We start from the raw sequence: 23,133 nt of genomic DNA, 5'->3' as shown, positions 1-23,133 counted from the left end.
ACCGGAATAGGGAAAGCAAGTGTTTATAAAGGCCAGATACCCGTAACAAAAATAAATTTGTGCTTTCCCCTCCCTCCCTTCCCACCCGTCCCTTTTTTTTTTTTTGTTTTTGTTTTTGTTTTTTGTTTTTTTTGCTTTTTTTATTTTTAAATACAAATCTTCTTTAGGAAAAATGGAAGCACCGTCAGTTACAAACCAAACCAAAAAAAAAAAACCAGGAGAAAAATAAAAACAAAAAAGAAGAGACATATTAGAATTAAACACGGTGGAATGTTAAACAGGTTACAGGCTACCGTTCTAGCCAGTGCGGTTAGGCAGCTTAGTGAATTAATTGCTTAGGAATTAAAAATAAATTATTATAAAATAGATTTCTGTACATTTTACATACATATATATCTCTTTATATACGCAAACTGTGATGGGCAAGTAATTACAGGGGACTTTCCCACGCCAGCCTCAGTCCCAGCCGAAGTCCTGCCCCGTCATCTGGTAGAACTTCATGTTGAAGGGCCGGTAGAAGTCCCGCAGCCTCTGCACCACCTCCTGGTCGATGTCGGGGTGGGTCCTGCCTTTCGTTTTCCCCAGGCAGTGGGGTTTGCTGCTGCCCTCCGCCTTCTTCAGGCAGGGGAAGCCCTTGGTTTTGTTGAAGTAGAAGTGTTTGTCGGTGATGATCCTCTTGAGGCCCAGAAAGTCCTGGACCCTGCCCAGCTCCCCCGCGGGGTCGCTGATGAGCCTCTCCCCGCTGACGAAGAGGATCTGCCCGATGGGGAAGTAGAGCAGCCAGTTCTCCAGGTGCTTGGCGTAGATGCCGATCTGGATGGCGCTCCACGAGGTGTCGATCAGGCCCGTAGTCCTGTTTTTGAAGGTCAGGCTCTCAAAGGTGGGGATGTCGGGCTTCTTGGAGAGCGTCTGCGTGTAGTCCGAGATGGCTCTGGTCACGGGGTCCCGCACCACCACGATCAGCTTCGTGCCCTTGGCCATGGAGGAGATGCGCGCTGGGGCCTCCTTGGTGACGAAGTAGCTGGGGGTCTTCTCCATGGTGATCTGCCCCTCCAGGGTCCTGGGCATGAGGTCCCTGCCAGCAAAACGTGCAGGTTACAACAGCAGGTAACAGGAAAATACACACGTATATATAAATACAGGTACACATACATACACGAGAATTTTCTTCCTTAACATGCTTGTATGGGCCATTTAGCTCACATGGATAAATCCAATGATCTAGGGGCTATGGGTATTGTTAAACAGCACTGTATTAGAAACCCAGCTGAGCAATGTCCCACTTCTCCAGGGGTGGGGGAGCCAGGCTGTAACTCCACACCTGCAGCGTGGCTGCGCACACCACGCCAGATGGTCAGGATGAGTCCACAGCAGCACTGTGCATGGCTCATGTCAGCACCAGACTGCCTCCATGCCCAGCCCACAGCTCATCTTCCCAAGGGTAACAAGAGGAAGGTCTACTGAAAGCCAGGAGCTCACCAGAGCATGCCCACTCTGCTTTCCATTAGCATCTCCAGTGTTACATTTCTCTCAGTTTAGGCAAAAAAGAGCTATTTGCCCACAGCATCTGCCTAGCTGGTCACCCAACAACTGGGTCCTCAGCAGGGTATTTCCCTGTCAAGCACCAGAAGGAGCTGCTGGAGGCATCTCCAGCACATTCCAGCCAGTACCCAGCAAGACAGCCTGTCTCTTCTAGCGCCACATGGGCTACAACCAGTTGGGATACAGGATGCAACCAGGAGAACACAACCTAAGCTTGCACACCCTCACAATACACAAATTCTTGAATTCTGCTCTATTTCCCTGGTCATTTCTAATTAACAACGCTGATAAAAACTGGATAACTTTCTAAAATTACTGAAATAGCTCAAAGCAAGAAAAGTCATTTTTTCCTAACATTCACTAGGCAAGCCTAAATATTTTAGACCCTTTGCCAATGCTTTCCCTTCACAACCCCATGGGACTCATTTACTCTGGGCTGAGAGACAGTTAAAGACAGCAAGAGGGGAGTATGTCACAAAATTAAAGCTATAAAACTTGATTAAGTTTTCAAAGCATCCACCATCGCAGAGAAATGATTGGTGAGCGTGTGCTCTGCAAGCCTCAAGCAGCCTTACCCCAGCTGTACTGCACTGCACTGCACACAGAGGCTGCTTGTTCCCCTCCCACATTGCTTTATGCCTCTACAGCAAAGATCACTGTGAGCCCTCAAGATTCCAAATGCTGCTGATAACTCGTGCTAATGCCAGTGGTTTCCCTGAGTAAGAAGGCAAAGGGAAAAATGATCCATCTGGGGGTAAATAGCAGGAAAATCCATAATGAGTGGGCTGACAGAACAACAAATTGCTGCATGGCCATGGAATTTGGTCAGTAGCTGTTTAGGTAACTGCTGTTTCATGTAGATTGTACACAGTATTCTATTTCACCTTCTGGCATTAAGTTTATGCAATGTGTTTACTGCCAAGGGACACGCAATGCCCACACCTATGGGCTCTGCACTGCACTGTTCATAGAATCATAGAATCAGTAAGGCTGGAAAAGACCCCTAAGATCATCTAGTCTAGACCCACTTGGGTCAATAGGGCAGTCAGTGGACCTGGGACAAAGGGGCAAACATGCTGGGGCAACCTCCAGCCAACAGTGATGGCAAACCCTAGGGCTGCCTTCTCTGCATCACACAAATGGAGTTTCTCATGCAGACGAAAGTCGCCCCAGCCTATGGGCACCTGGGATATGAATGCTGCTGCAAGTCAGGAGCTGTCATGTGCAGACAAACAGAATCAAAACACAGCTCTGACTAACCCTGTGCCTTTCTGGCTCACTCCACAAACCGGTAACGCCTTCGGAGAACAGCGCGAGTCAGTGAGGCTCAGGGAGGGACTCCTAAATCTATCATGGGCTGATGTGGATTTCGACAGACTACTCATTAAGTGGGGTCTCTTTTTTATGGCCACGTTAAATCTGAGCTCTACATCAATTGATGGCCACCAATTGATTTAAGGTTTCAATTCATGAAGCCTCCAATAGTCGGAGACCTGCCAAGAGCGGAGACTGCTCTCCATGATGGGCCTAGGTCCAACTGAAGGCAGTGAGTCCAGCAGGTCACTCTGCATTGTGGACATCAAGGTCAACTTCTCCTGCAGGGCTGCTGCAATCGGTGTTTACTGTGCTCCTGGTAATGATGCAAGACTTATTTTTTCCTCCTTGCACAAGAGAGGCCTTAGGCAGGGCTCTGCCCTGTGGAAGAGGAGGAAATTGCTGGGGGCAGAGTTGCTGAGTCAGGTGATTGGGTTGGGAAACTCTTAATGAGTGTTTCCATGAATTCAGAGGAGTGTACTGCAGAAGTGGAAGAGCACGAGAGGCACCCATAGGGCCAGCAGCACCTGAGCCCACCCCTGGTTTGTGCCTGAGGACATGCAGCACATCTTGTTTCCAACAGCTGACCCAACTGAAAAGTGGCTGCACAGAAACTGGAGAACAGCAGAAGTCAAATATCATGGCCCATGGATGTGGCTTGAATCTCTGACAGCACCACATCCAGGAAAGCAATGTTTCATTGCACGTGCCTGTCTGTAGCGAGCAGCTTTTCCATGGCTTCCATAACCTCCCACACAGGCATCACCCATCATGACAGCAGCCAGAGACACAGCCTTGGGGACAGGAGGAACTGGTATGTTTGCTGCTGTGAACTCACACAGGTGGAAGAATCATTGAGGAGGGTTTATTCCCATTCAAACCACACCTGGAGAAGGGCAAACTGGCCCGGGTGTAGCACTGTGGCTCCAACACAACACACCAGATGTGTACATCGATGGGAGCAGGACCAGATTCCAACTCTGAATATCTGCTAAGGAGGCTCCCAGACAGCGATGGCTGCCTGAGAGGTAGAGGGAGAGGGAAGGAGCTATCATGGCTGGAAGAGATGCAGCCACGGTGTGCTGGTGGGATATGGCCCCTCTGGGAGATACAGACATGGGCAGCTTCCCCGTGCAAGGCAGTGATGGCAGAGGTGCAGCCACCACCACTATCTTACGGGGAAGGGAGATGATAAAGCTGAGGGCAGGCCGTGGGAAAGAGATCTGAGCACAGACAAAAGCTGCTGCACCAGTCGGGACAGGGCTGGATGGAGACAGTGCAGAGGGCTGCAGTGGATAGCAGGGTGGGAAATAAAGATGGTATGAAAAGCTTGGCAAGCAGTCTTCCCGTCTCGTTATCCTCCTGCCTTCTGGCAACCTGGAATCAAAGACCTCTGGAGCCAGCGTGTGCACTCAAATCATCCCATTTTATATTGACTGTGGACTGCCTGAGCCTTTGAAACCCTTTTTGCCTTGAGAACATCCCACAGCAGAGAGTCCCAGTGCTGCAGTCCTACCTCTGAACCCTTCCCCTGCATCCCCACTAGGGAAGAGACAAGGATTCTGCTTTGTGAGCACAGAAAAGGAAAGCGAGGATAACATTGCCAGCAAATTCCTGCATCCCTGATTTGGGCAGCCAGCACCAGGAGGACCTGCAGGTCCCATGAGATGATGGAGATACAGTGGGATCACAGTCATGAATTTCCTGCAGGCAGAGAGCAAAGCCCCTCGCTCCGAACATGTCAAGAGAGACAGAGGAAAAGCTTTTCCTCTAATGAATATTTCCTCGGTGAAGACTTGCATCCTCCGTAGGCGAAGTGATAGGCTTAGTCTAAAGATGGATTGGCCTACTTTACCTATTAACCACTTAGACTAATGTAATAAAGGCCCTCCTCGTTCAAACAGCCCTAATTCCCAGCCCTGCTCAGCTCTGAACTCCACAATTAGATGGGATGCTAAAATAACCCCACCAGGCTGCTGCCAGGGGAGACATGGGAGGAGGGGGGGCAGGGGGGATTTTATTTTGCTTTTTAAGTACAAACTTCTCTAATGTGAAAACTAGACTCAGAGAGACATAAATTTACAAAGTGGGAATGACAGGTGGCCCCACGGTAATCCAATCCTGAAGGCTAATGCCCTTTGTGGCAGCTTTTGTCTGCGCAGGGGGGGTCCAAGCTAATCTGCTGCCACTTCTCCAGGAGGGGCTGGGGGCTGCAGGGACCTCTGTGTCCTGTGGCTGCAGTGTCGGTGGCAGGTAGCACAGAATGGCATGCAGGACAGACTGCAGCTTCCTGGGGAGGGAGAGGAGCATTGCTGTGAGGGATGTGCTGGAGCCTAGCAGGGCTGGTAGCATCACCCAGCTGGGAATCCCATGGCAGGGAGGGACAAGTGGTCCCTATACCTGCTGCGCTGCAGTGAGTCACTTCTGCCACCACCACTGCATGGCTGCAGCAATGGCTCGCTCCAGTCTCAAAGCCCCCACCTCCAGCCCAGTCCTTCAGCTCAACCCCCTCCAGACACCTAAGCTGTCTCAGTTTCCCTCTGCAAGGACAACAAAACTTCCCTCCAAAAAGGAGAGGGCTGTGTCTGTGTAGGCAGCTCCAAAAAGAAGTGTCATTACGTTTGAGATAAAACACCAACATTTCCGGATGCCACCAAGATGACTGCAGGCTGTGGGGCAGACTGAACAGCGTTCACACAGACCCCGAGGCAGATATGATGAGAATGGATTTTTTGTGCAGGATTTCTAGACTTTCCCCAGAGCTTGCCCTAGAAGTAAGAAAAATAGGGAAGAAAGGGGAGAAGAGCAAGTCAAACTATTTCGGATACCAGCCATGCTCACATCAAACTCAGCCCTGTAATCCAGAACCATTTGCTTGGCCACACAGCAGTGGGCATGTAAAGCATCCAAAACCTATTCCTGGCCACTTTGTACCCAAATTCCTGACTATGTTTCAAGACAACCAAAATTTGGAAACATGACAGTTTCTGGGGAATGTACCCCCAAAACCTCACAACAGTGACACAGTCTGACAGACCACATGGATCTGATAGACCAGAAATGGAAAAAGCAGACACCCAGCCCAGTAGGAGGCTTTTAGCCCTATACCAGCACCAGGGAATGAGCAAAGGTCTGGGAAGCAAAAACCCAGAGCATCACCAGCATTGCAGCACAAGGCCAAAGGCCACCACAATGGACCCATCCTGATCCCATGCCTTAAACCACTGCTCATCAGTTGGAGAACCAACCCTGTCCCAGTTTCACTGGGATGCAGTGCAAGAGAACTTTCAAGACTCCAACACAAAGTATGGCAGCACACAGACCCCATTCACTGGTATTTACCATTGGCTTTAAGTGGCTTTATGGAGCTTAAATTACATGCCTTTATCTCTGTTATCACTAGCAAGCAAAAACCCCTCATATTTCTTACAAGACAGCAAAAGCCAAAACAGACTGTGCTATTAGGAGAACCTTGAAAGTCCAGGATGAGTTTTGCAGAAGATTGGAATATAACACGGTTAGACCACAGGGACAAACGGCACGGCTGAGTCACCCCACAGGACTGCGAGGATTTAATGGCTGCTTTCCCCCAAAGGCTGACCATAAAATCATCAAGTCACAGAAATATTACTTTAAAGCAAGAACCTGGCAAGCAAGCAAGGAAAGAACGTGAGAATAACAGAGCTTTAACTACACGACAGATCAGTACCAAGGTCCACTGGCTTTGGCATCACCAATGTGGCTCCCACTTTGCTCACTGTTGGCAGCTGAGGAGAGAGGAAGAAAATGGAGAGGAAGGAGCAGAGGAGACACAACAAAAAAATCCTTCCACTTGCTGGTTTATTATTTGATACACTTGAAAATGTCTTTGCAAAATTTTCCTGCCTTGGGTTGCCCTTTCCTCCCACCGTTGCACTGAGGACCTGTGCAGTAGCACTCAGCCTCTCCTCTTTTTATTATCAGCCCTATAAGAGCAACATGTGTGCTTTTGTCTCAAGCAGGAGCCCGTTGTTTGGGTTGGAAAACTGTACAACAATAAAAGAGAACGGCTGTGAAGCAGCCCCAGCCTTTTTGAAACGGGTGTAACCCTATCCAGCTCCATCAAACACTCGCCACGACATTTACACAAACCAGATGATGGGAATTAATGAATTTGGGGGGTGAGAAAGGGGAGATAAAGGAGAAGGGAGAAGGGGAAAATAATCCATGGGCATGAAAGTCATGTTTTTCTCACCCTCCTTGCTCCCTGCCCCCAAATCTGCCAGGTCCCTTCACCTGTTGGGGAGTCTGGGGATTAGGAGAGGGAGAGGAAGGTAACAGCGTGAAGGCTTCCCATCAAGAAGCCACTCCTTCTGTGGGCTTTGATGATGTCTGCAGACCCAGGTATCCACCACCAGATGGGAACAGGCTCCAGCCATGAAGTCTGATCTCAACTCTTTTGATGCAGATGCAAATCCCATCACATTGGGGCTGTGAGCAGGGACATGGGGCACCAGTCCTTATACTGAATGCAGACACAGCACAACAGGAGGGGACAGTGCAATACATGGCGCATCACAGAGTTGTATCCTGCAGGGAGGGAATAATTTCTAGCAGCAGCGATGCTAAACTGGCAGTGCTGTCTGCATTGGAACTGGATTTGTGCTTTCACTGGAGAGGGCAATAGGGACCAATGTGCCTCAAAGGTTGTGTGAGGCTAAGAAGGATATGCCCACCCTCAGCAATGGGCACAAAGGCACCAGGCAGGTCTCTGAGCCTCAGACTCCTGGGTGGAGCAGTTCCCTGCCCCAAGGCAGATGCCCAGTGCTGGGAGGAAGGGCTCAGGGGGATGAAAACTTGGGAGACAGGCATGAAAGAAAGCCCTGCTTGTTGGCTGGGGGTCCCGCAAGCAAAAATCTCAGCAGGTCTCTCTCCTCACACTTTGTCCAGGTCCCTCCCAAACCAACACAGGCATTCCACGTGCACAGCCCACCCTGGCTCCTTGCTTTGCACCAACTCAGCGCCGCATTTACAAACACTCACCAAGAACTTTCTCTCCTTGCTGTCTGGAGCCAGCCAAGATATTCATCAGCTCCACCAGTTCATTATATCGGTCCCCTCTTTATGTAAAGAGCGAAGCCTCTTTCTGTCCCCCATCATATTTAAAAGCTCGGAACTTCCACTAAATAATGATCTCGCTGAGGGGAGGGGGGCCAGCACTTTACATATCAAAGGGCTGCTTTGGTGGGATTTACAATAATTTGAGATGAAGTGGTAAATATTCCATTCACTCCGCTTTATCTCCAGTAATAATTATAATCCTATTAGCAAGGTCCCAAGAAAGTGATTGCATTATCATCTAGCGAGCATCTATGTGGATTTCTTGGAGTGGGAAGGCCATAGGCAAGTAAAGAAGGAAAAGCAACAAAAGATGCGACTGCCAGCACCTCCCTTCCCCCAGCAGGATTTGGTCTCCATTGTCCCTACGCTTCAATAGCGCTTTGCTCTGAAAATAACAGCTTTTGAGTGCAGAAAGGGGGTGGGGCTGAAATGAGCATCTTCCTCCTCCCGGTCAAGCCTGGTCCCATTCAGGGCCACCAGGTCCCCCCGCTGCCACTCTGGGCATAAAGAGCCCCGGTTCCTCTTCCTGCCGGGCACGGCACTTCAATTAAAAGCTAATTGCTGTTTCTGGGTGACTTCTTCAGAATATCACACAGCAGCACTGCCCACTGCTTGAGTCATGTGAGACTACTCTGTCTTCACTTCCAAGAAGAAAAATAATAATAAATTAAAAAAAAAAAAAGTTTTTGTTTCAAAGAAGGACAAGGAAGGGGAAGTTCTGTGATTTAAGGGGGAAAACTAACCCTAAACACGCCTGAGCTAACTGGCAAAGCAGAACCAAAGGCTTTTTTCCAGCAGATCGCAGGGCCAGTCGCATCTGCCAAGCTGCGTGTTTCACCCCTGCGTGCTGCTGCCTCTTGGTGCACGCCAGCAAAACGTGTAGCTGCGATTCATCCCTGTGCACCCCTGTCACCTCCATCCCTCTGCCAGCAGCTGTCACCCACGTGCAGTGGCTCCGGGCTGTGACACGCCGGCACTGCCTTCACCGTGCCCAAGAGTTCAGCACAAAGTGGTTGCAACATTTCTCCCTGTAAAAGAAGCAGACAACAGCCCAGAAAGGTGGAAAAAAGAAGAATCTGAGGCATCTGCTGGGACCCAGTACTCACAACTCAATCCTTGGGAAAGAGCAGTCCTCCTGGCTGCCTTTGCCTGACTTGTGGCTCTCACTGCCACAAACGCTTCTCTTCCCTGTAATGCATCTTGTGCCAGAGATGCTGCTTCTCAAAAACCCTGCACTGAGCAGCACGGGGCCCACACTCCATGGGATGCTTCAACCGTCACCAGCTGAGCTGGGATTGGTCCAGCAGCTACAAGAACCAAAGTGATGTCCTCATCCAAAAGCAGGCTGACCTGGAGGAGTGCAAAAAGAGCTCCTCAGCCTGGAATCACTGCTCTTCTGCAGCCTTCCTTGGAGCCTGTAGGGGGAAATCACGGCTTCAGGAGATGATTTCAGACTGTCTGCACTTCCCTAGAAGATGCGGGGTGGCAGAGGCTGTGGGTTTGATGGCTGACATCCCTGTGCCCCTCAGACATGCCAGTACTGTGGAACAGTTCCCAGCAGCAGCGGCACTCAGCTCCCAGCAGCACATGCACCAGCCCAGCACAGAGTCCATAGCCCCAAAGTGCTCCCACACCCACTTATTTCCTCTCCTAATTTGTAGGAACAGCACTAATCCTCTCAAAGACATTAAAACACCACAGACACTGTCCTTTGGACATCTCTCCTTACTTCTCAGAGAAGCGCTTCCTTGCAGTGATGGGATCAACCCCCCATAGGGTTAGAGCCCATGGATGTGAGAATGCGGGTGAATACAGCTTGTTGGCTTTCAATGGTTTTCTTAGAAGCACCAGGTCTTTCAAGAACCCCAAACCCAGCAGCACCACGGCTAATGCAGGAACAGAACCACCAATCAGCCCTGCAGAGCAGAGCAGCCTCCTGGCTGCCCCAAAAGGATGTGCTATGGGGTCAGACCCTGCACCCTGCCCCAGGCTGGGGCCTCTGTTAGCTTCAGGCTGTCACAATGGGGCTCTGGATCTCTTGTGCACTGCATCTGGAGATATTTCCTATCCCTGCCATATTCCTGTAACTCAGGAAGCCCACAAGAGGTTATCCCATTAGCCTCATTCCTAAAGCCCTTCTCCAGGGACACCCTGTGCCATATGCCAGGGGTGGGGAGCCCAGCGAGCAGATCAAACCTCATGCTGGATCCAACAGGCATATCTTCAGTATCTTATGCAGGAGACAACAGCCACTCCAACCATCCCCACATCACTTTAGGACACCACTTCAGGACACCTCAGCAACACCTCACAAGCTCCGAGCCAGGACAGGACTTTGGGGAGATGAACTGAAACCAGGGGCACACAAAGCTCACACACCACACTTCATCCCAGGGATGAGCCACAACACTGGGACGAGCCAATGCTTCCACATCCCTTCCCCTTCCCATGCTTTCCCTCTCCCTGGAGCAGCCCAGACACCACATTTCACCCGCTCCAAATGTTGCTAGAGGAGAGCTAAAAGAAAAACCCACCACCTATTGAGCCAGCCCTTCACTAAACACAGCAGGAATCAACAGCCACCAAACAAAACCAACCCAGAGACAGGCGGGACCCACACTCCCCTCCTGCCCTGTTCATCAATCACAGCCCCACTGAGAGCTCTTTTGTGTCCTTCCCTGAGCACACAAATGAAAGCCCCCAACCTGTGTGCCTGCACAGGCAGGTAACAAGCTGCACTGATAATGCTGCCTTTTGTCCCACACCCCTGAGCAGCCTCCCGTTTGCACAGGGAGGGCTCTGCATGCACCTAGACACACACTGCTCCCATGGAGCCCTGCTATTAAATAAGAGCTTGGTGATAAAGCCCTGTGCTGCCTGCAGGGACGCTTCGCTGTTTGTCACTCCTGCGAGGCACCTTTGGGGTGGGACGTGCACACAGGGTGTGCAAAGAGAGCCAAAAGGAACTGGTGCTGGTGGCAGCTGTGGGACAGTCCTGCTGCTCTTTCTCACTGTGGGCAGCAGAGCAGAGAGGGGAGCAGGAAGACCGCCTTGTCCATGCAACAGGGATCTCCTGTGAGCACTTGGAGCCTCTGAGTATCCTCCAGAGCAGCCTGGCGCCTCCACAGAACACAGAAAGGAAGCAGTTTGGGTGGCAAGGCCAGGGCAGGCAACAGAGAAGCCTGCAGACAAATGCACACGCATCAAGAAAAGATTGCACATCCTTAAATAGTTACCCCAGGAATCCATCTTCTGCAGATAAGGGAATGCTAAAGGCAAAAGGCAAGCAACCAGTATTGGCCCAGCTGCACAGGCCTTGGAAAGGACAGCTCAGAAAGCAACCAGCCGTCCATTTTTGCCACCATCCCACCCAAAAAAGGTACAATTCTTTCTTCTGCCTTGTTTGCCAACAGCCACATGTGCATGGATGCTGCCAACGGAGGCTGAGTGTGGCCGTGAAGCTGCTGCGCAGCCCCAGTTCCCCCTCAGCAGAACCACTTGGAACGCCGTGCAGCCTCTATAATGGCCCTAAGCACAACAGGGCAGCCCTCTGTCCATCACAGGTCACTGTCCCAGTGAGAAGAACCACAGTGATGAACAAATTTCCTCGCTACAGAAGGTGACAGCAGCTGCCAGGTGGCACAGCCGTGACCTGACCCAGTGGCCATCCGGCCACCAGCTTGTCCCACCTCGGGGCGAGTTGTGTTTGCCACCCACTGGAACAAAGGCCCAGGAGTTAATACACCAGTGATCCTCTCAGCACTGATCCCTAAATGCATTTTAGCACAAATGGGATTGCTGTCTCACCTCATTCCTTAATGGATTTGTGATTACAGCCAGAAAGGTGTAGGCGGTGCATTGGAAATTAAGCTTCCCATTGTAAACAGATCAGGTTAGGGAGTGACAACACATTTGTCCGGGATGGGATTTTCTCCCCCAGCATCTCCAGTCAGGCTGGCATGGCCCTCCCCCCCTCCCCCAGCCTCTTCCCACCCTTTTTACCCCTCACAGAAAACTCCAGAGGCCAGAAAAGCAATTAAACACCAGGACCAAAGAGTAGGGTGCCCACGGAGGATGTTCTGCTGGGGGTGGCTGTGCCACCATGCCACAGGGCGAGTGCCAGCAATGCTGCAGAGCTCTGGGTGCAGCAGAAGGAACACCAACAGCCCTGGGAAGGAGCGAGATTCCCAGTGGAGGAGGGAGACAGGCAGCAATTAGGGAAACAAGAAGGAGCAGGTCTGTCTGCAGACACCCCTCCTGCCCCAGTCATTACGTGGGACCATGGCTGGTCATAAGCAGTCAAGAGCTCTTTAAAGAGCAGCCTCAGATGGTGGAGATGCTCTGCTGCAAGTACAACAGATGCAAAGCACTACTTCTAATTTAGAAGGCATTCACTTAATTAGACACTGTGCATTGCCATACCAATGATTTGATCTAATCCTACACATTTGGACTGTGTTTAGGAGGGCTCTTCATGCTGGCTGCTCACTTCTGACTGCTTGGGTTGTCTTTTTTCATACCCTGATGGCTGTAAGGCGGGTCCATGGCTGCAGTGCCAACCCAAAGGGACTTCGTGGAGCAATGTCACACTTGCCAAAACCCAACCAGCGGGAGCAGATCTACCTATCAGACAGGTCATAGGAAATGCATGAGAGCTGATCTCCTTCTGAACCTGCTCCATGCCTCGGCTCGACAGTCCCTGACACAGGGAAGGCAGAGGGCTGGTATGCTGAGAGATGGAGCACAACCCAAGTGAAATGACTTTTCCCTGAACACTGAAGAGTCTGAATGAGAGCCATTGTCATTCAGATGAAACCGAGTGTCAGATTAACAAATCAATGGGCACAGGAGATATAAAATGGATTACTATTGAAGCCTTTCAAATACTCAAACATATGGATGAACCAAATGTGAATTGTAATTGACTCACCCGCACCTTTGATCTCTACACCCTTGGGTTCCCAAAGAGACGGCCGGCCCCCTCTGACTGGGACTGAACCAACCCGGAGCTCCTTTGTGAGCTCTCACAAAGCCTTTTTTCTCTCTGCTTCCATCTCCTGGATGTAGCCACATCCTGGCTCTTGGAAAGCGAGACAAGCCAGCTCTGTATCAGAGAGCCACAGGGCTGCAGGAGGGCAGCTCAGATCTCCTGGATGCAATCTCTTGCATGAAGCCCCAGATCCAATCTCTTGCGCGGAGCCCACCAGCCCCAGGCTGCTCTCCCCATCACCAATCCTTGCTTCACACTGGCCCAGCTGGTCACGCACCAGAATGCGCCATGAAGGATCAGCAGAAGAAAACAATCAAGCGTGCAGCAATGATGCTCACTGCTCCACTCTTCCTGGAGGTGACCTTAGGGTCTGCTTAGGATTTTCCAAGGACGTTGCTGATGGGTTCTGTAGCATGGGTGTGCGCTGACTTCAAAACCCTTCCTGATCTGGAAGTACTGAAAGCTGCTCTGCTCCTCCTCCCAGCAGCATCTGACAGTGCAGATCACTTCTACTTGATGAAGAGATGCAGCTTTTAGTTTTCCTGGAAGGTTTCTGCAGCTACATCAAGAATAACCTGAATATAAACTAAACTTCACCCCTAAATGCTTACTTCTGGAGTTTGCATAGAGATTCGACCCATTTTGGACATCTATCCAAAGACACCTCAAAACAGTAAAAGAACAAGCATCTTTGTGATGCTGTACGAATCACAGCTCCAGAGGAGTCACGCAGCAAGCATTTGTTGGGCTCTAATTTCATGCCTCGTTACATTAGGTTGATCTAGGCCTTCTAGAAAACCCAGCACAATTCATTCCTCCACCTCCAGCTTCCCACCTCCACACCAACCAACCTTTTGTGGACCCACACCAAAGTCTCCTCATCATCACGGTGGCAAATGAAAGCACTCTGCAGCTCTGTTACTGCCATGCTGAGCCTCACAGCAACAGTAGCCTTGAAACACTTGTTGAAGGGAAATCCCAACAGCTCTTCCAGTACTGGGCACCCATGTAGAAGGCAGAGATGCTGCATGTGTCCCCTCTCTCCATCCACAGCAAGAAGACTGGGTTTAATGGGGGTCTAGGGGACCTTGCAGGCCTGGGAGCAGGCTTTTGTCTGCCCCCACCATTCTCCAACTCAGCCCCAGCCCTGCAGCTGCTCAGCACTACTGGTGACCCGTGCTGGATGGCCGAGCACAACTACATGGCTCACTGCAGAGGAACCCAGCGAGGAAATGGCCATGGGGAGGAAACTCCTGTGCTCCTAATCTGCTTTAGGAGTGCATGAGCTTGCTGTTTATATATAGCTTAATTAATTATTACACTGCATTTAGCAGCGTGACCTTGAAGCTATCTCTGGGGGGAGCCAGCAGCCCCAGTGCAGCACGGTGGTGTGTGAGGCATCAGGACACTCCTCCCTACCAGACTGTAATTAAGAGACTCTGGAGCAGACAGCAGCTCCTGGCCCCTCTCAGCTCACAGAACACTAACCTGCTATTCCACTTCTGCTTTGGCAAGGCCTGTATCTGCTCCTAGGGCTTTGCTCGCTGCTCAACAACTGTTAGCTATTCCCTCTGAAAACACCATGCAGACAGCCCAGGGCTTGCTAGATAGCAGATCTGCTCAGAGGGGAAATTTTATAAAGAAGCTGTGAGCTCTGTGTGAAGCTGCAGCAAGCTGAGTGCACAGCGCTAGGGAGGACAGCAGGGATTTGCTGATCCCCATCCAGCTCCCCGAAGAGCAGCGATCGTGTGGCTGCTCAGCTCCCACATGGCTCTGTTTGCAACCTCACTGCCCAGAGATGCAGTGAAGCCAAGGCAGATGCAGGGGGACGTTTGGAGATGCCCACAAACCTCATCACCCCACCGAGCACCTCTGGGTGCTCTCCCATCTCACACTGTGTGCAGAGGTTCAGTGGGTGGTCAATGGGTGGTCATAGGGGGGGTGAGAGACTGCAGGCATCACTGTTCACCATCCTTACCTGGTGCACTGGGCTCACGAAGCTGCTGCCTCCCCCCAGTTGACTCCTGCACCTCCTGCCTTCCTTCCAAGTCTAACACAGCTTAAAAAAAAAACAACAACCAAACCAAGCAGCAGGCATGCCAGAGCTGCAGGCCTTGCCAGTTTTTAAGCAAATATTTCACAGCCTGATGAAGCAGCAGAGCACTTGGTGAATAAAGCATCGGGGTTTTTTCCTCCCCCTAGTGACGGTAGGTCTCGGCTCTGAGCGCTCAGCCTCCTGCACATGGGGTACATGGGACAAAACCTGCAATCCTGCTGCAGTTGATTCCCCAGTGACGGTGCTGCTCCCCACCCACAGCTCACCAGCGTGCAGCACACTTGCTGATTTTCAGACAAGTTTGCATTCAATACCCGGAGGAGCTTCCAATGTTAGAACAGAGTGTTGTTCACAACTGTTTTCTTCGAGTTGCTTTATCAAAGTTAATCAGAGTAATGGCTTTTGCCCAAAAGGACAATGTGCATGCTTCAGGAGGAATGTTTAACAGCTCCACCACTCAAACACACACCAGGGACCTGAGCCTGTTCAGAGGGCACTGAATGCAGCAAAGTTTTGGGGCCACATCCAGTTGGTGCAGAGCAGCCTGCCCATGCAGCAAAGCATGCTGAGCACCAGCATCAGTGCTCCCACTCCAGCTGCACTGTGCCACAGGACTGCAGCGCAGCAGCCCAGGATTTGGCCTCACGTTCACACTCAGCAAGGGATGTGTAACATACATATCCACCTATAATGCTCTGTGCAGGCCTATAAAATAAAAAACCTACACAAAATCCCCATTTGCTGCTGGAAGAGCTGACTGCAGGTCTGCCAGCAGTTCACACTGCTGGGAACTGGCTGTGCCAACTCGATGGGGAGGCTCCAAGATCTCTCCCTTTCTCACACACGAGGCACTTGGTGGATTTCAGGAAGGCTCTGCAGCAGCACAGAGTGGGCTGGCTGGGTCAAAGCTCTGAATAGGAGCAGTGTAATATTGAGGATGGCACTGCACCAGCCTCATGAGTGGGACTGCTGCCCTCGAGCTGCAGGTGAGCTCAGGGTTGGATGTTCTGCTGCTGTAACAGAATCAAAGGCAGCCCTAAGTCACAGTGTCTCTCAGTGGGGATAGATACTGAACACAGCTGGCTCCACGGTGTTCCTGAGGAACTGGAAGGACATGTAAAGAATTTAGCAGAACGTGGCATTTTTCTTTAAGATCTCACCTTCCCTGCTACCCACCGTGCCAAGGGGCCCTGTCACACTCATGTATTCCAACAGGAGAAGGAAAAAAAAAAAGAATTATTCATTTACTCAAAGTCATTGTGAGGTCTTCTGCACGCACTTCTGTACGGCTGGCTTCTCCTCGGATGTTCCCACCAGCAGCATCACAACCCCCAACCACCACCACAGTGCTCAGCCTCTCCATACAGAATCACAGAATCGCAGGGGTTGGAAGGGACCTACAGGGATCATCGAGTCCAAAGCAGGTTCCTACACCAAGCCCCTGAGGCAGGAGCACACACATCTCCAGAGCCAGCACACTGATGTGGGATGCCAGCAGCCCGCAAACAGCCCCTCACATGCCCGCTCCTCTCCTCCCGAGGTCCCTCACTTCCTCCAGCATGGGGACACTGCATTCAAAGCCACTCTTGAAGCTTCAGAGCTATTGCAAAGAGAAAAGCCACCACAGGGAACCCCCTGAAGAAGAGATAAGAACTGATCTCCTTTCTGCAGCACTTATGAATGAACTGTAAGGCCTTCTGTACACCACGCCTGCACAGTCCCTGCTGTCCCAGGCAGGAGGAGCACAGAGGACCCTTTGCTGGGACCTTGGTGACCCTTCTGAATGTGGCTCTGTGCACCTCGCAACCACTTCCGTGGAACCTCAGAATATCCCAAGTTGGGAGGGACCCACAGGGACCACCAAGTCCAACAGCATCACCAGGACCTCAAATTAACCCAGGCTGCTAACCGACACGTCACCCCCAGCCCCCTCCTTGCTGTTAACGAAGTGAAGAAATGGGCCATTGACCCAGCTGGCTCTGCTGACAGCCACCAGGCCGAGCTCCTCGCTGAAGCGCCCAGCATTCATTGCTCATGAGCTAATTAAGAAACTCCCCATCAGCTGCTGAAAGACCTGAAATTGGGCAAGCCTGGTACAGTCAGCAAGTCCCAACCCAGCACTTACTCACTGCCAGGAGGAGGCGTCCCCTCCAGTCACTCCCTGCAGGGTGACAACAGGTAGCGTCGATGCCCCCTGACCCCCTAATTACACCGCTGAAATAACGAGCCCTGGGATTTGTTGTTCTTGGAGCCACGTGCTGGCTGTCCTGCACCGTGCAGCCCGTTGCTTAGCCCTGTGACCCACTGCTCACCCACGGTCACACCGGCCAGAAGAGGTGAGCGCTGCTGCTGAAAGATCGCTTAATTAGGATGGATTAATGACACTGAGTCCGAGCTGGAGCAGACAGAGCAGTTCAGCGAGCGGGGCCTGATGGTGAGACAATACAGCTCCATGAAGGCAAGTTTTAGAGCCACCGCATCCAGCCACGTATGGGGAAGAGATCACAGAGCTCAAACACACAACAAATTCACAAAATCCTTAAGACAAAGCCCAGCCCACGGCTTTCCTCCCACCATTCCCACGGCTGGGCGCAGCTCGTGGCACACGGCGCTGCCATATCCATGCAGCAGCCCACCACGTCCCCCCCAAAGCACGGCCAACGCCGAGGAGCTCAGCAGCTCGACAGGTGAGGCCATGAAACCCGATCACTGCAGACAATGTCGTCCCCCCAGCGTCGTGCTGGGAAGGCCTCGTCACGTGCGTCGTATCGGGCAACATGCTGGAAGCGCAGCGGAGCGCTGAAACCCCGGCGACACGAATAATCTTTGCCATCTGTTTGAACAACTCAACCCTCCTCAGATCTGGAGGAATGATCCCATGCGAACACAAGGGCCTTGCTGACTGATTCCAGCAGCCCCAGCCCCGCGATTCGGGGCCGTTCGCTAAGGAAATTGGCCTGGTGGTGTTGGAGGGGCACACGGGACCCCGAGCCTATGGGCAGGGCGCTGGGAACCCCCACTCGCCCCAGCACAGCGCAACGCAAAGCCAAGATTTGTTTATCTACATATCACATATCTCTATATAAACATTGTATATTACAGTATCGATCGATTAACAGATGCATCTAATATTTTTAACTTTTTTTTTTTTTTTTTTTTAAACATAAAGCAAATAAAATCTCAACAGGATTGGCAGAGCGACCCTGGCGAATGCAACCATCCCACTGGGATGTGCTCACTGCCAGCAGCGCAGCCCCGGCATCGCACTGGGGGAACTGCTCTTCGCCCAGCTATGGGGCTTCCACACAAAGCTGCTGGGAGAATCGCCTCCATTCCCAAACTCCCCAGCGATGAGAAGCCTCCAGGAGCGATGGGAGCTGTTAGCAAGTGCCTGGCTGGGGGGACAGAAGGCATCAGAGTGTTACACTCACTGCCACCATAAATTCAGGCTTTACAATGGCCAAATGCAGGCTAAAACTCCGTCTCGCTCAGATTTACCCTGGTTTCAGCATGGCTACAGCCACCCGATGTGTTACCTTTCCTCTGCTTCTCACACACACCCACCCTGGGGGCCAAAAAGGACGCTCCTGGGGGCAAAAACAGCAAACAACACCAAACAAGGATTTTTTCCATCATTCGAGAATCGGCACAAAGCAGCACCCTGTGCAATAACATCCCCACTGCTTACTGGGGTGACCTGGAGTTTAGGAATGCACTGCACATAAATGGATCTGAATCATTCGGGGGGGGGGGGGTGAATTGGAGAAATCAAACTAATAATCCAAATATTACATAAAACACAAAGGGGAGGGGGGAAAAAAGAGAACACGGCCTGGCTCCTTGAGCAGCCACAGCCAGGGCATGGGGTCCTGGTGAAGGCTGAGTGCTCAGCAGATAGATCAGCGATGGGTAGAGGGGCCAGGAGTGCACAGTGCAGCCCCATAGGGCACGGGGCTGAGCCCACGGGGCTCAACATGAGAAATAAAGGGGAAAAAAAAAAACAACAAAAAAACAGCCCGAAAATGTGTAATCCTAAGTGTGACTTTGTTTCCTTACCGTACATTAATTACAGGACCCAAAGGGTTTCAAGTCCCCGCCCTGTTAAAAACACACCATTATTTAGGAAACTAAATATATATATATATATTTTTAAAAATATATTATTTATATATATATAAAATTTATTAATATATAAATTATTTTTCCCTGTATCCCAGGGAAGAAGCAATCCCCATATGAGCAGCACCCCACACGCACACAGCAGCTCCCCGCAGGCTGCTCGCGGTGCAGCCCGACTGAGGAAACTCATTTATCGCCCCAAAATTCCACGTGCTCCTCACAATTAGTTCTCAGCATGGCTGGATCCCATTTCTCCTCTGTCATGGTGGATATTTTCCCTGGGTCTGGTTAACATGCTGCTTTCATTACCGGGGAGAGCCCCGCAACACGCGCACGGGGTTGTTTCCATTGGATTCCCAGCTATCTCACTGCTAGTGAGTTTTTCCCTCTCTTCCTTCTGCTTTTTAGCAGCTCGACACCACTTGATGCTGTTCTGCCTTCTGCAAGCATAAGGGGAAATGTATTTTATTCCATTTAAATGCCTTCATGTAACAAATGGAGCAAGAAAAAGTTTGCTCTCCCTCCTTCCTGAGTTCCTCGCTGTGTGCAGGACCTTCCTGCACGGCACAGCACTCAGATCGGTACAATTAATCACAAATACACCCGAAATTTAAGCTCTCATCAAAGCAAAACAAGCAAAATTGCCACGACTTCTGCCTCTCATCAATCTGCACAAAGTTTCCACTGGAAGATGGCATTGCACGGCAGGAAGAAACTGAAAAAAAAAAAAAAAAAAAAAAAGAAAAGGAAAGGAAAGGAAAAAAAAGCCCAACCAAACCAAAGCAAAACTCCCAGATCCAACCTGATCAGCTCAGATCCATGGGAATAAAATCTCCTTCCAGCAGCCAAGAGTTGTGTCCCATGGTCCCAATGGCGATGGGTTGAAGTGGCGGCGATGGGCGCTGCGGCACGGAACGGCCCCACGGAGAACTGTGCGAAAGCCCCCGAGCAGCAGAGCTGAGGCACACCCTGCTCAGCAAGGCAGATATTTTACAGCGGGTTTTATCTGCTTTTATGGGGCCGTTAACAAGCAAACAGAAACGCTTCTCCTTATTGATGTTCAGATAATAAATAAAAGCCTCAGTGGGGCTCGTGGCAATAAGCACGCTCCTGTGGAGCGCTGAGAAACCAAAACGCACTGAGGTTCAGGGCAGTTTGCAGTTATGCACGATCTGATTTGTAACACCGAAATTCATCCCGCCCAATTCCTGCGTCTCATTCAAACCCAACTCAGAAATAAGGCAGAATTTGCAAAGCACCCAGCCATTATTTGGGCAAATATTACCGTTCTCCTCAGTGCACTGAGCACGATTTTGCATTCCTTCTCCTCAACCCATTCGGGTTACAGCCACCTTGGGACTCTACAGCCACCAAGAACTCAGCTAAAAGAGCAAAAAACCCCAGCTCAGCCCCCCAGCAGTGTGCTCACAGGGGTAGGGCCCATTCGGCTGGAAATGGAGCAGCTGATAAGAAGAAAGCATGGGAGAAGCTGAACCCAAGTTTGATGACAGCTCCTCTAAATGTTAAAAACTCCGTGTGTCCCTTTGATACCGACTGCCACCCCCCGTGCTGGGACAACAGATTGGTGCAATCATAAGCTTTATTCTCTCCTTCTCCCCCCTTCCACCTCTTCCTTGTAAAAGATTAATCAACCATTTTATGGTCTAATTTAGGCGCCTAATTAAAAACACAGTTCAACACCTACAACGCCGTCTTGCTAATAAATCCTGACAGCTCCTCCGCTCTGCAATATGCAGGTTCTCCTTCCCAAACGCCAAGTTAATATTTGATGGGATATCAGTCTCACCCCGTGGCCGTGGGACGCCGCATCCTCCGCTCAAACCTCAGAAACCCACTGCACAAAACTGCCCGATCCCATCCCGCATCCCCTTCGGGACGGGATGGCGGCATCAAAATCCCATCCAGCGATCCGGGTAGGAGGACGGGCTGCAGGGCTGTTACAGCTCCTAACTCCGCCGCTGTACCCGCCGGCCCCGGGCTGCTTTGGTACCGCACGGATCGGCCCCGAGCGCTCCGGGCTCAGGGGGATGCGGTGCCCGTGCGGCCGCCGCTCTGCTCCAATTTTCAACTTTTAATCAACGCCTCGCGTGTTTCTCGCTATGTAACCCTTTTATTTCCTCTCCTCTGCTCCCTCCTTTTTATTTATACACACACACACACACACACACACACACATATATATATATATATATATATATATTTTTTTTTTTTTTTTTTTTTTTGTGGGGTTTCTGCTGAAACCCGCGATCCAGAGCGAATTCTCATCTCGGAATAAGCCAACGCAGCGCAGCGCACGGGGACCGCCCCGCCCCGGCAGCGCTGCCCCGGTCCGAGCGCGGCCGGAGCTCCGGCGCAAGGGATTAAAAAACCACCGCACGGAGAGAGCTGCGGAAGGAAAAATTAATATTTAACTCTATTTCGAGATGACGCGCGCTTTGCTCAGCGCGAAGCCCGCAGCCGCCCGGCCGCCTCGCGCACCGCCTCGGACAGCGCACTCCTCGCGGAGGCTTGACAGGAACTAATCGGGTTTGGGGGTCATTTTTCGTTTTTTTAAGGGTATCCGGAACCGCTCCCCCCATCCCCGCCCCGTACCTGTACCAGGCGAGGCCCCGCTCGTAGTTGCGGTCGAAGAAATGGGGCTCGGCGCCGACGGCGCGCACGTCGGGGTGCACCCGCAGGAACTCCAGCAGCGCCCGCGTGCCGCCCTTCTTCACGCCGATGATGATGGCCTGCGGCAGCCGCTTGCTGCCCGAGCCGTTGAGGAAGGCGGAGATGGGGCTGAGCGCGGCGGGCGCTGCCCGCGGTTCCCCGGGACCGCTCTCCTCCGGCGGGGCAGAGCCGCGGGGCGCCAGCCCGGGCAGCGCCGCGCAGGAGCCGGCGCACGAGTAGAACATGTAGAGCCAGAGGAAGAGCATGATGGAGAGCAGCAGCAGCCTCCGCTTCAGCGGCAGCAGCGGCGGCGGGAGCGCGCCGGGCACATCGAGGCAGCGGTTCAAGCGCTGCCCCATGTGCCCGCGGGCGCGCCGGGCTGCATGGCTGGGGCCGCCCGCCCGGCTGGCTACCGCCCGGCCCGGCTCAGCGCGGGGACGCCGCCGCCGCCGCCGCCCGGCGCCGCATGGGCTCCCCCGAGCCCCGGCCCCGCGGCCGCCGCCCGCCCCTCGGCCCCCGGCCGCTGCCCGCCCAGCGCCGCTCTCCCCGCCGCCGCCGCGGGCGGCGCAGGCAAAGGCAGCGGCGGGGGCGGAGAGCGAAGCCGGCCGACGGGCAGCGCCGATACCCAATCAGCGCCGCATCACGCCGCATAATGAGCCCGACCGCAGCCTATGAGGAGAGAGGGTGGGCCGAGGGGGCGGAGCGCCGGCGAGATGGGCGGTGAGGAGCGGCGCCGATTGGCTGAGCGCCCGGCAGGGCCGGGAGCGGCCCGAGCCTCGCGGCGCGCGGTGCGGCGGACCGGGCCGTGTCGCGACAGGGCGGCACGCTGTCGAGACGGGCGAGGTCCGAGGTGGAGCAGGCGGCCCCGACCGCGGGAATGGGGTCCCGGACCTCTCGTCCCGCGGCGGGACAGTGCGGGCGCAGGCGGGGCGGCTCCGTGCGAAGCCCCGCGGGGCTGAACCAACGCTGCGCCCCGTGCAAACCGCGTGTCCAACCGAACCGCGGCACTGCCGGCTCTGGGGCTCTCGAGGCCGTTTAGCGACGCTTCACAGCCGTGAGTGCTGTCATCTGAAACACCTCTCCCAAAATATCGCATCACTCCGGCTGTGCGGAGAACGCAGCGATTAAAGAAGCCTCGGAGGACGCGCGCAGAACGGCCGATCGTCAGCCGGAGGGACAGCGCGGGGACAAACGGGGACCGCCTCGCTTCCCCGCTGGGTTGGGGTGGGTGGGATTTGCAGGGATCCTCAGTGCCGCCAATCCAGCCGCTGTTCTGGGGATGTAAAACCACCGCAGACCGTCCTACACCGGTCAGGATGAGGCCCGAAGTCGGAGGGCTTTC

The 23,133-nt window shown here is 52.5% G+C and overlaps 1 protein-coding gene across 1 annotated transcript; it reads right to left on the bottom strand.

Annotated features, from left to right (window-relative positions):
* Positions 1–456: 456 nt before the first annotated feature.
* LOC306953540 (heparan sulfate glucosamine 3-O-sulfotransferase 3B1-like) lies at positions 457–22,150 on the bottom strand (the record flags this gene model as incomplete). Its single annotated transcript, XM_079544473.1, has 2 exons — positions 457–1,075; positions 21,735–22,150. 2 exons carry the CDS (start codon positions 22,148–22,150, stop codon positions 457–459), a joined length of 1,035 nt encoding a protein of 344 aa, XP_079400599.1.
* Positions 22,151–23,133: the final 983 nt, after the last annotated feature.

Source organism: Tetrao urogallus, assembly GCF_951394365.1.
Source record: "Tetrao urogallus genome assembly, chromosome: 18".
NCBI classification, from domain to species: domain Eukaryota; kingdom Metazoa; phylum Chordata; class Aves; order Galliformes; family Phasianidae; genus Tetrao; species Tetrao urogallus.
This window is presented reverse-complemented; position numbering and strand designations above follow the sequence as displayed.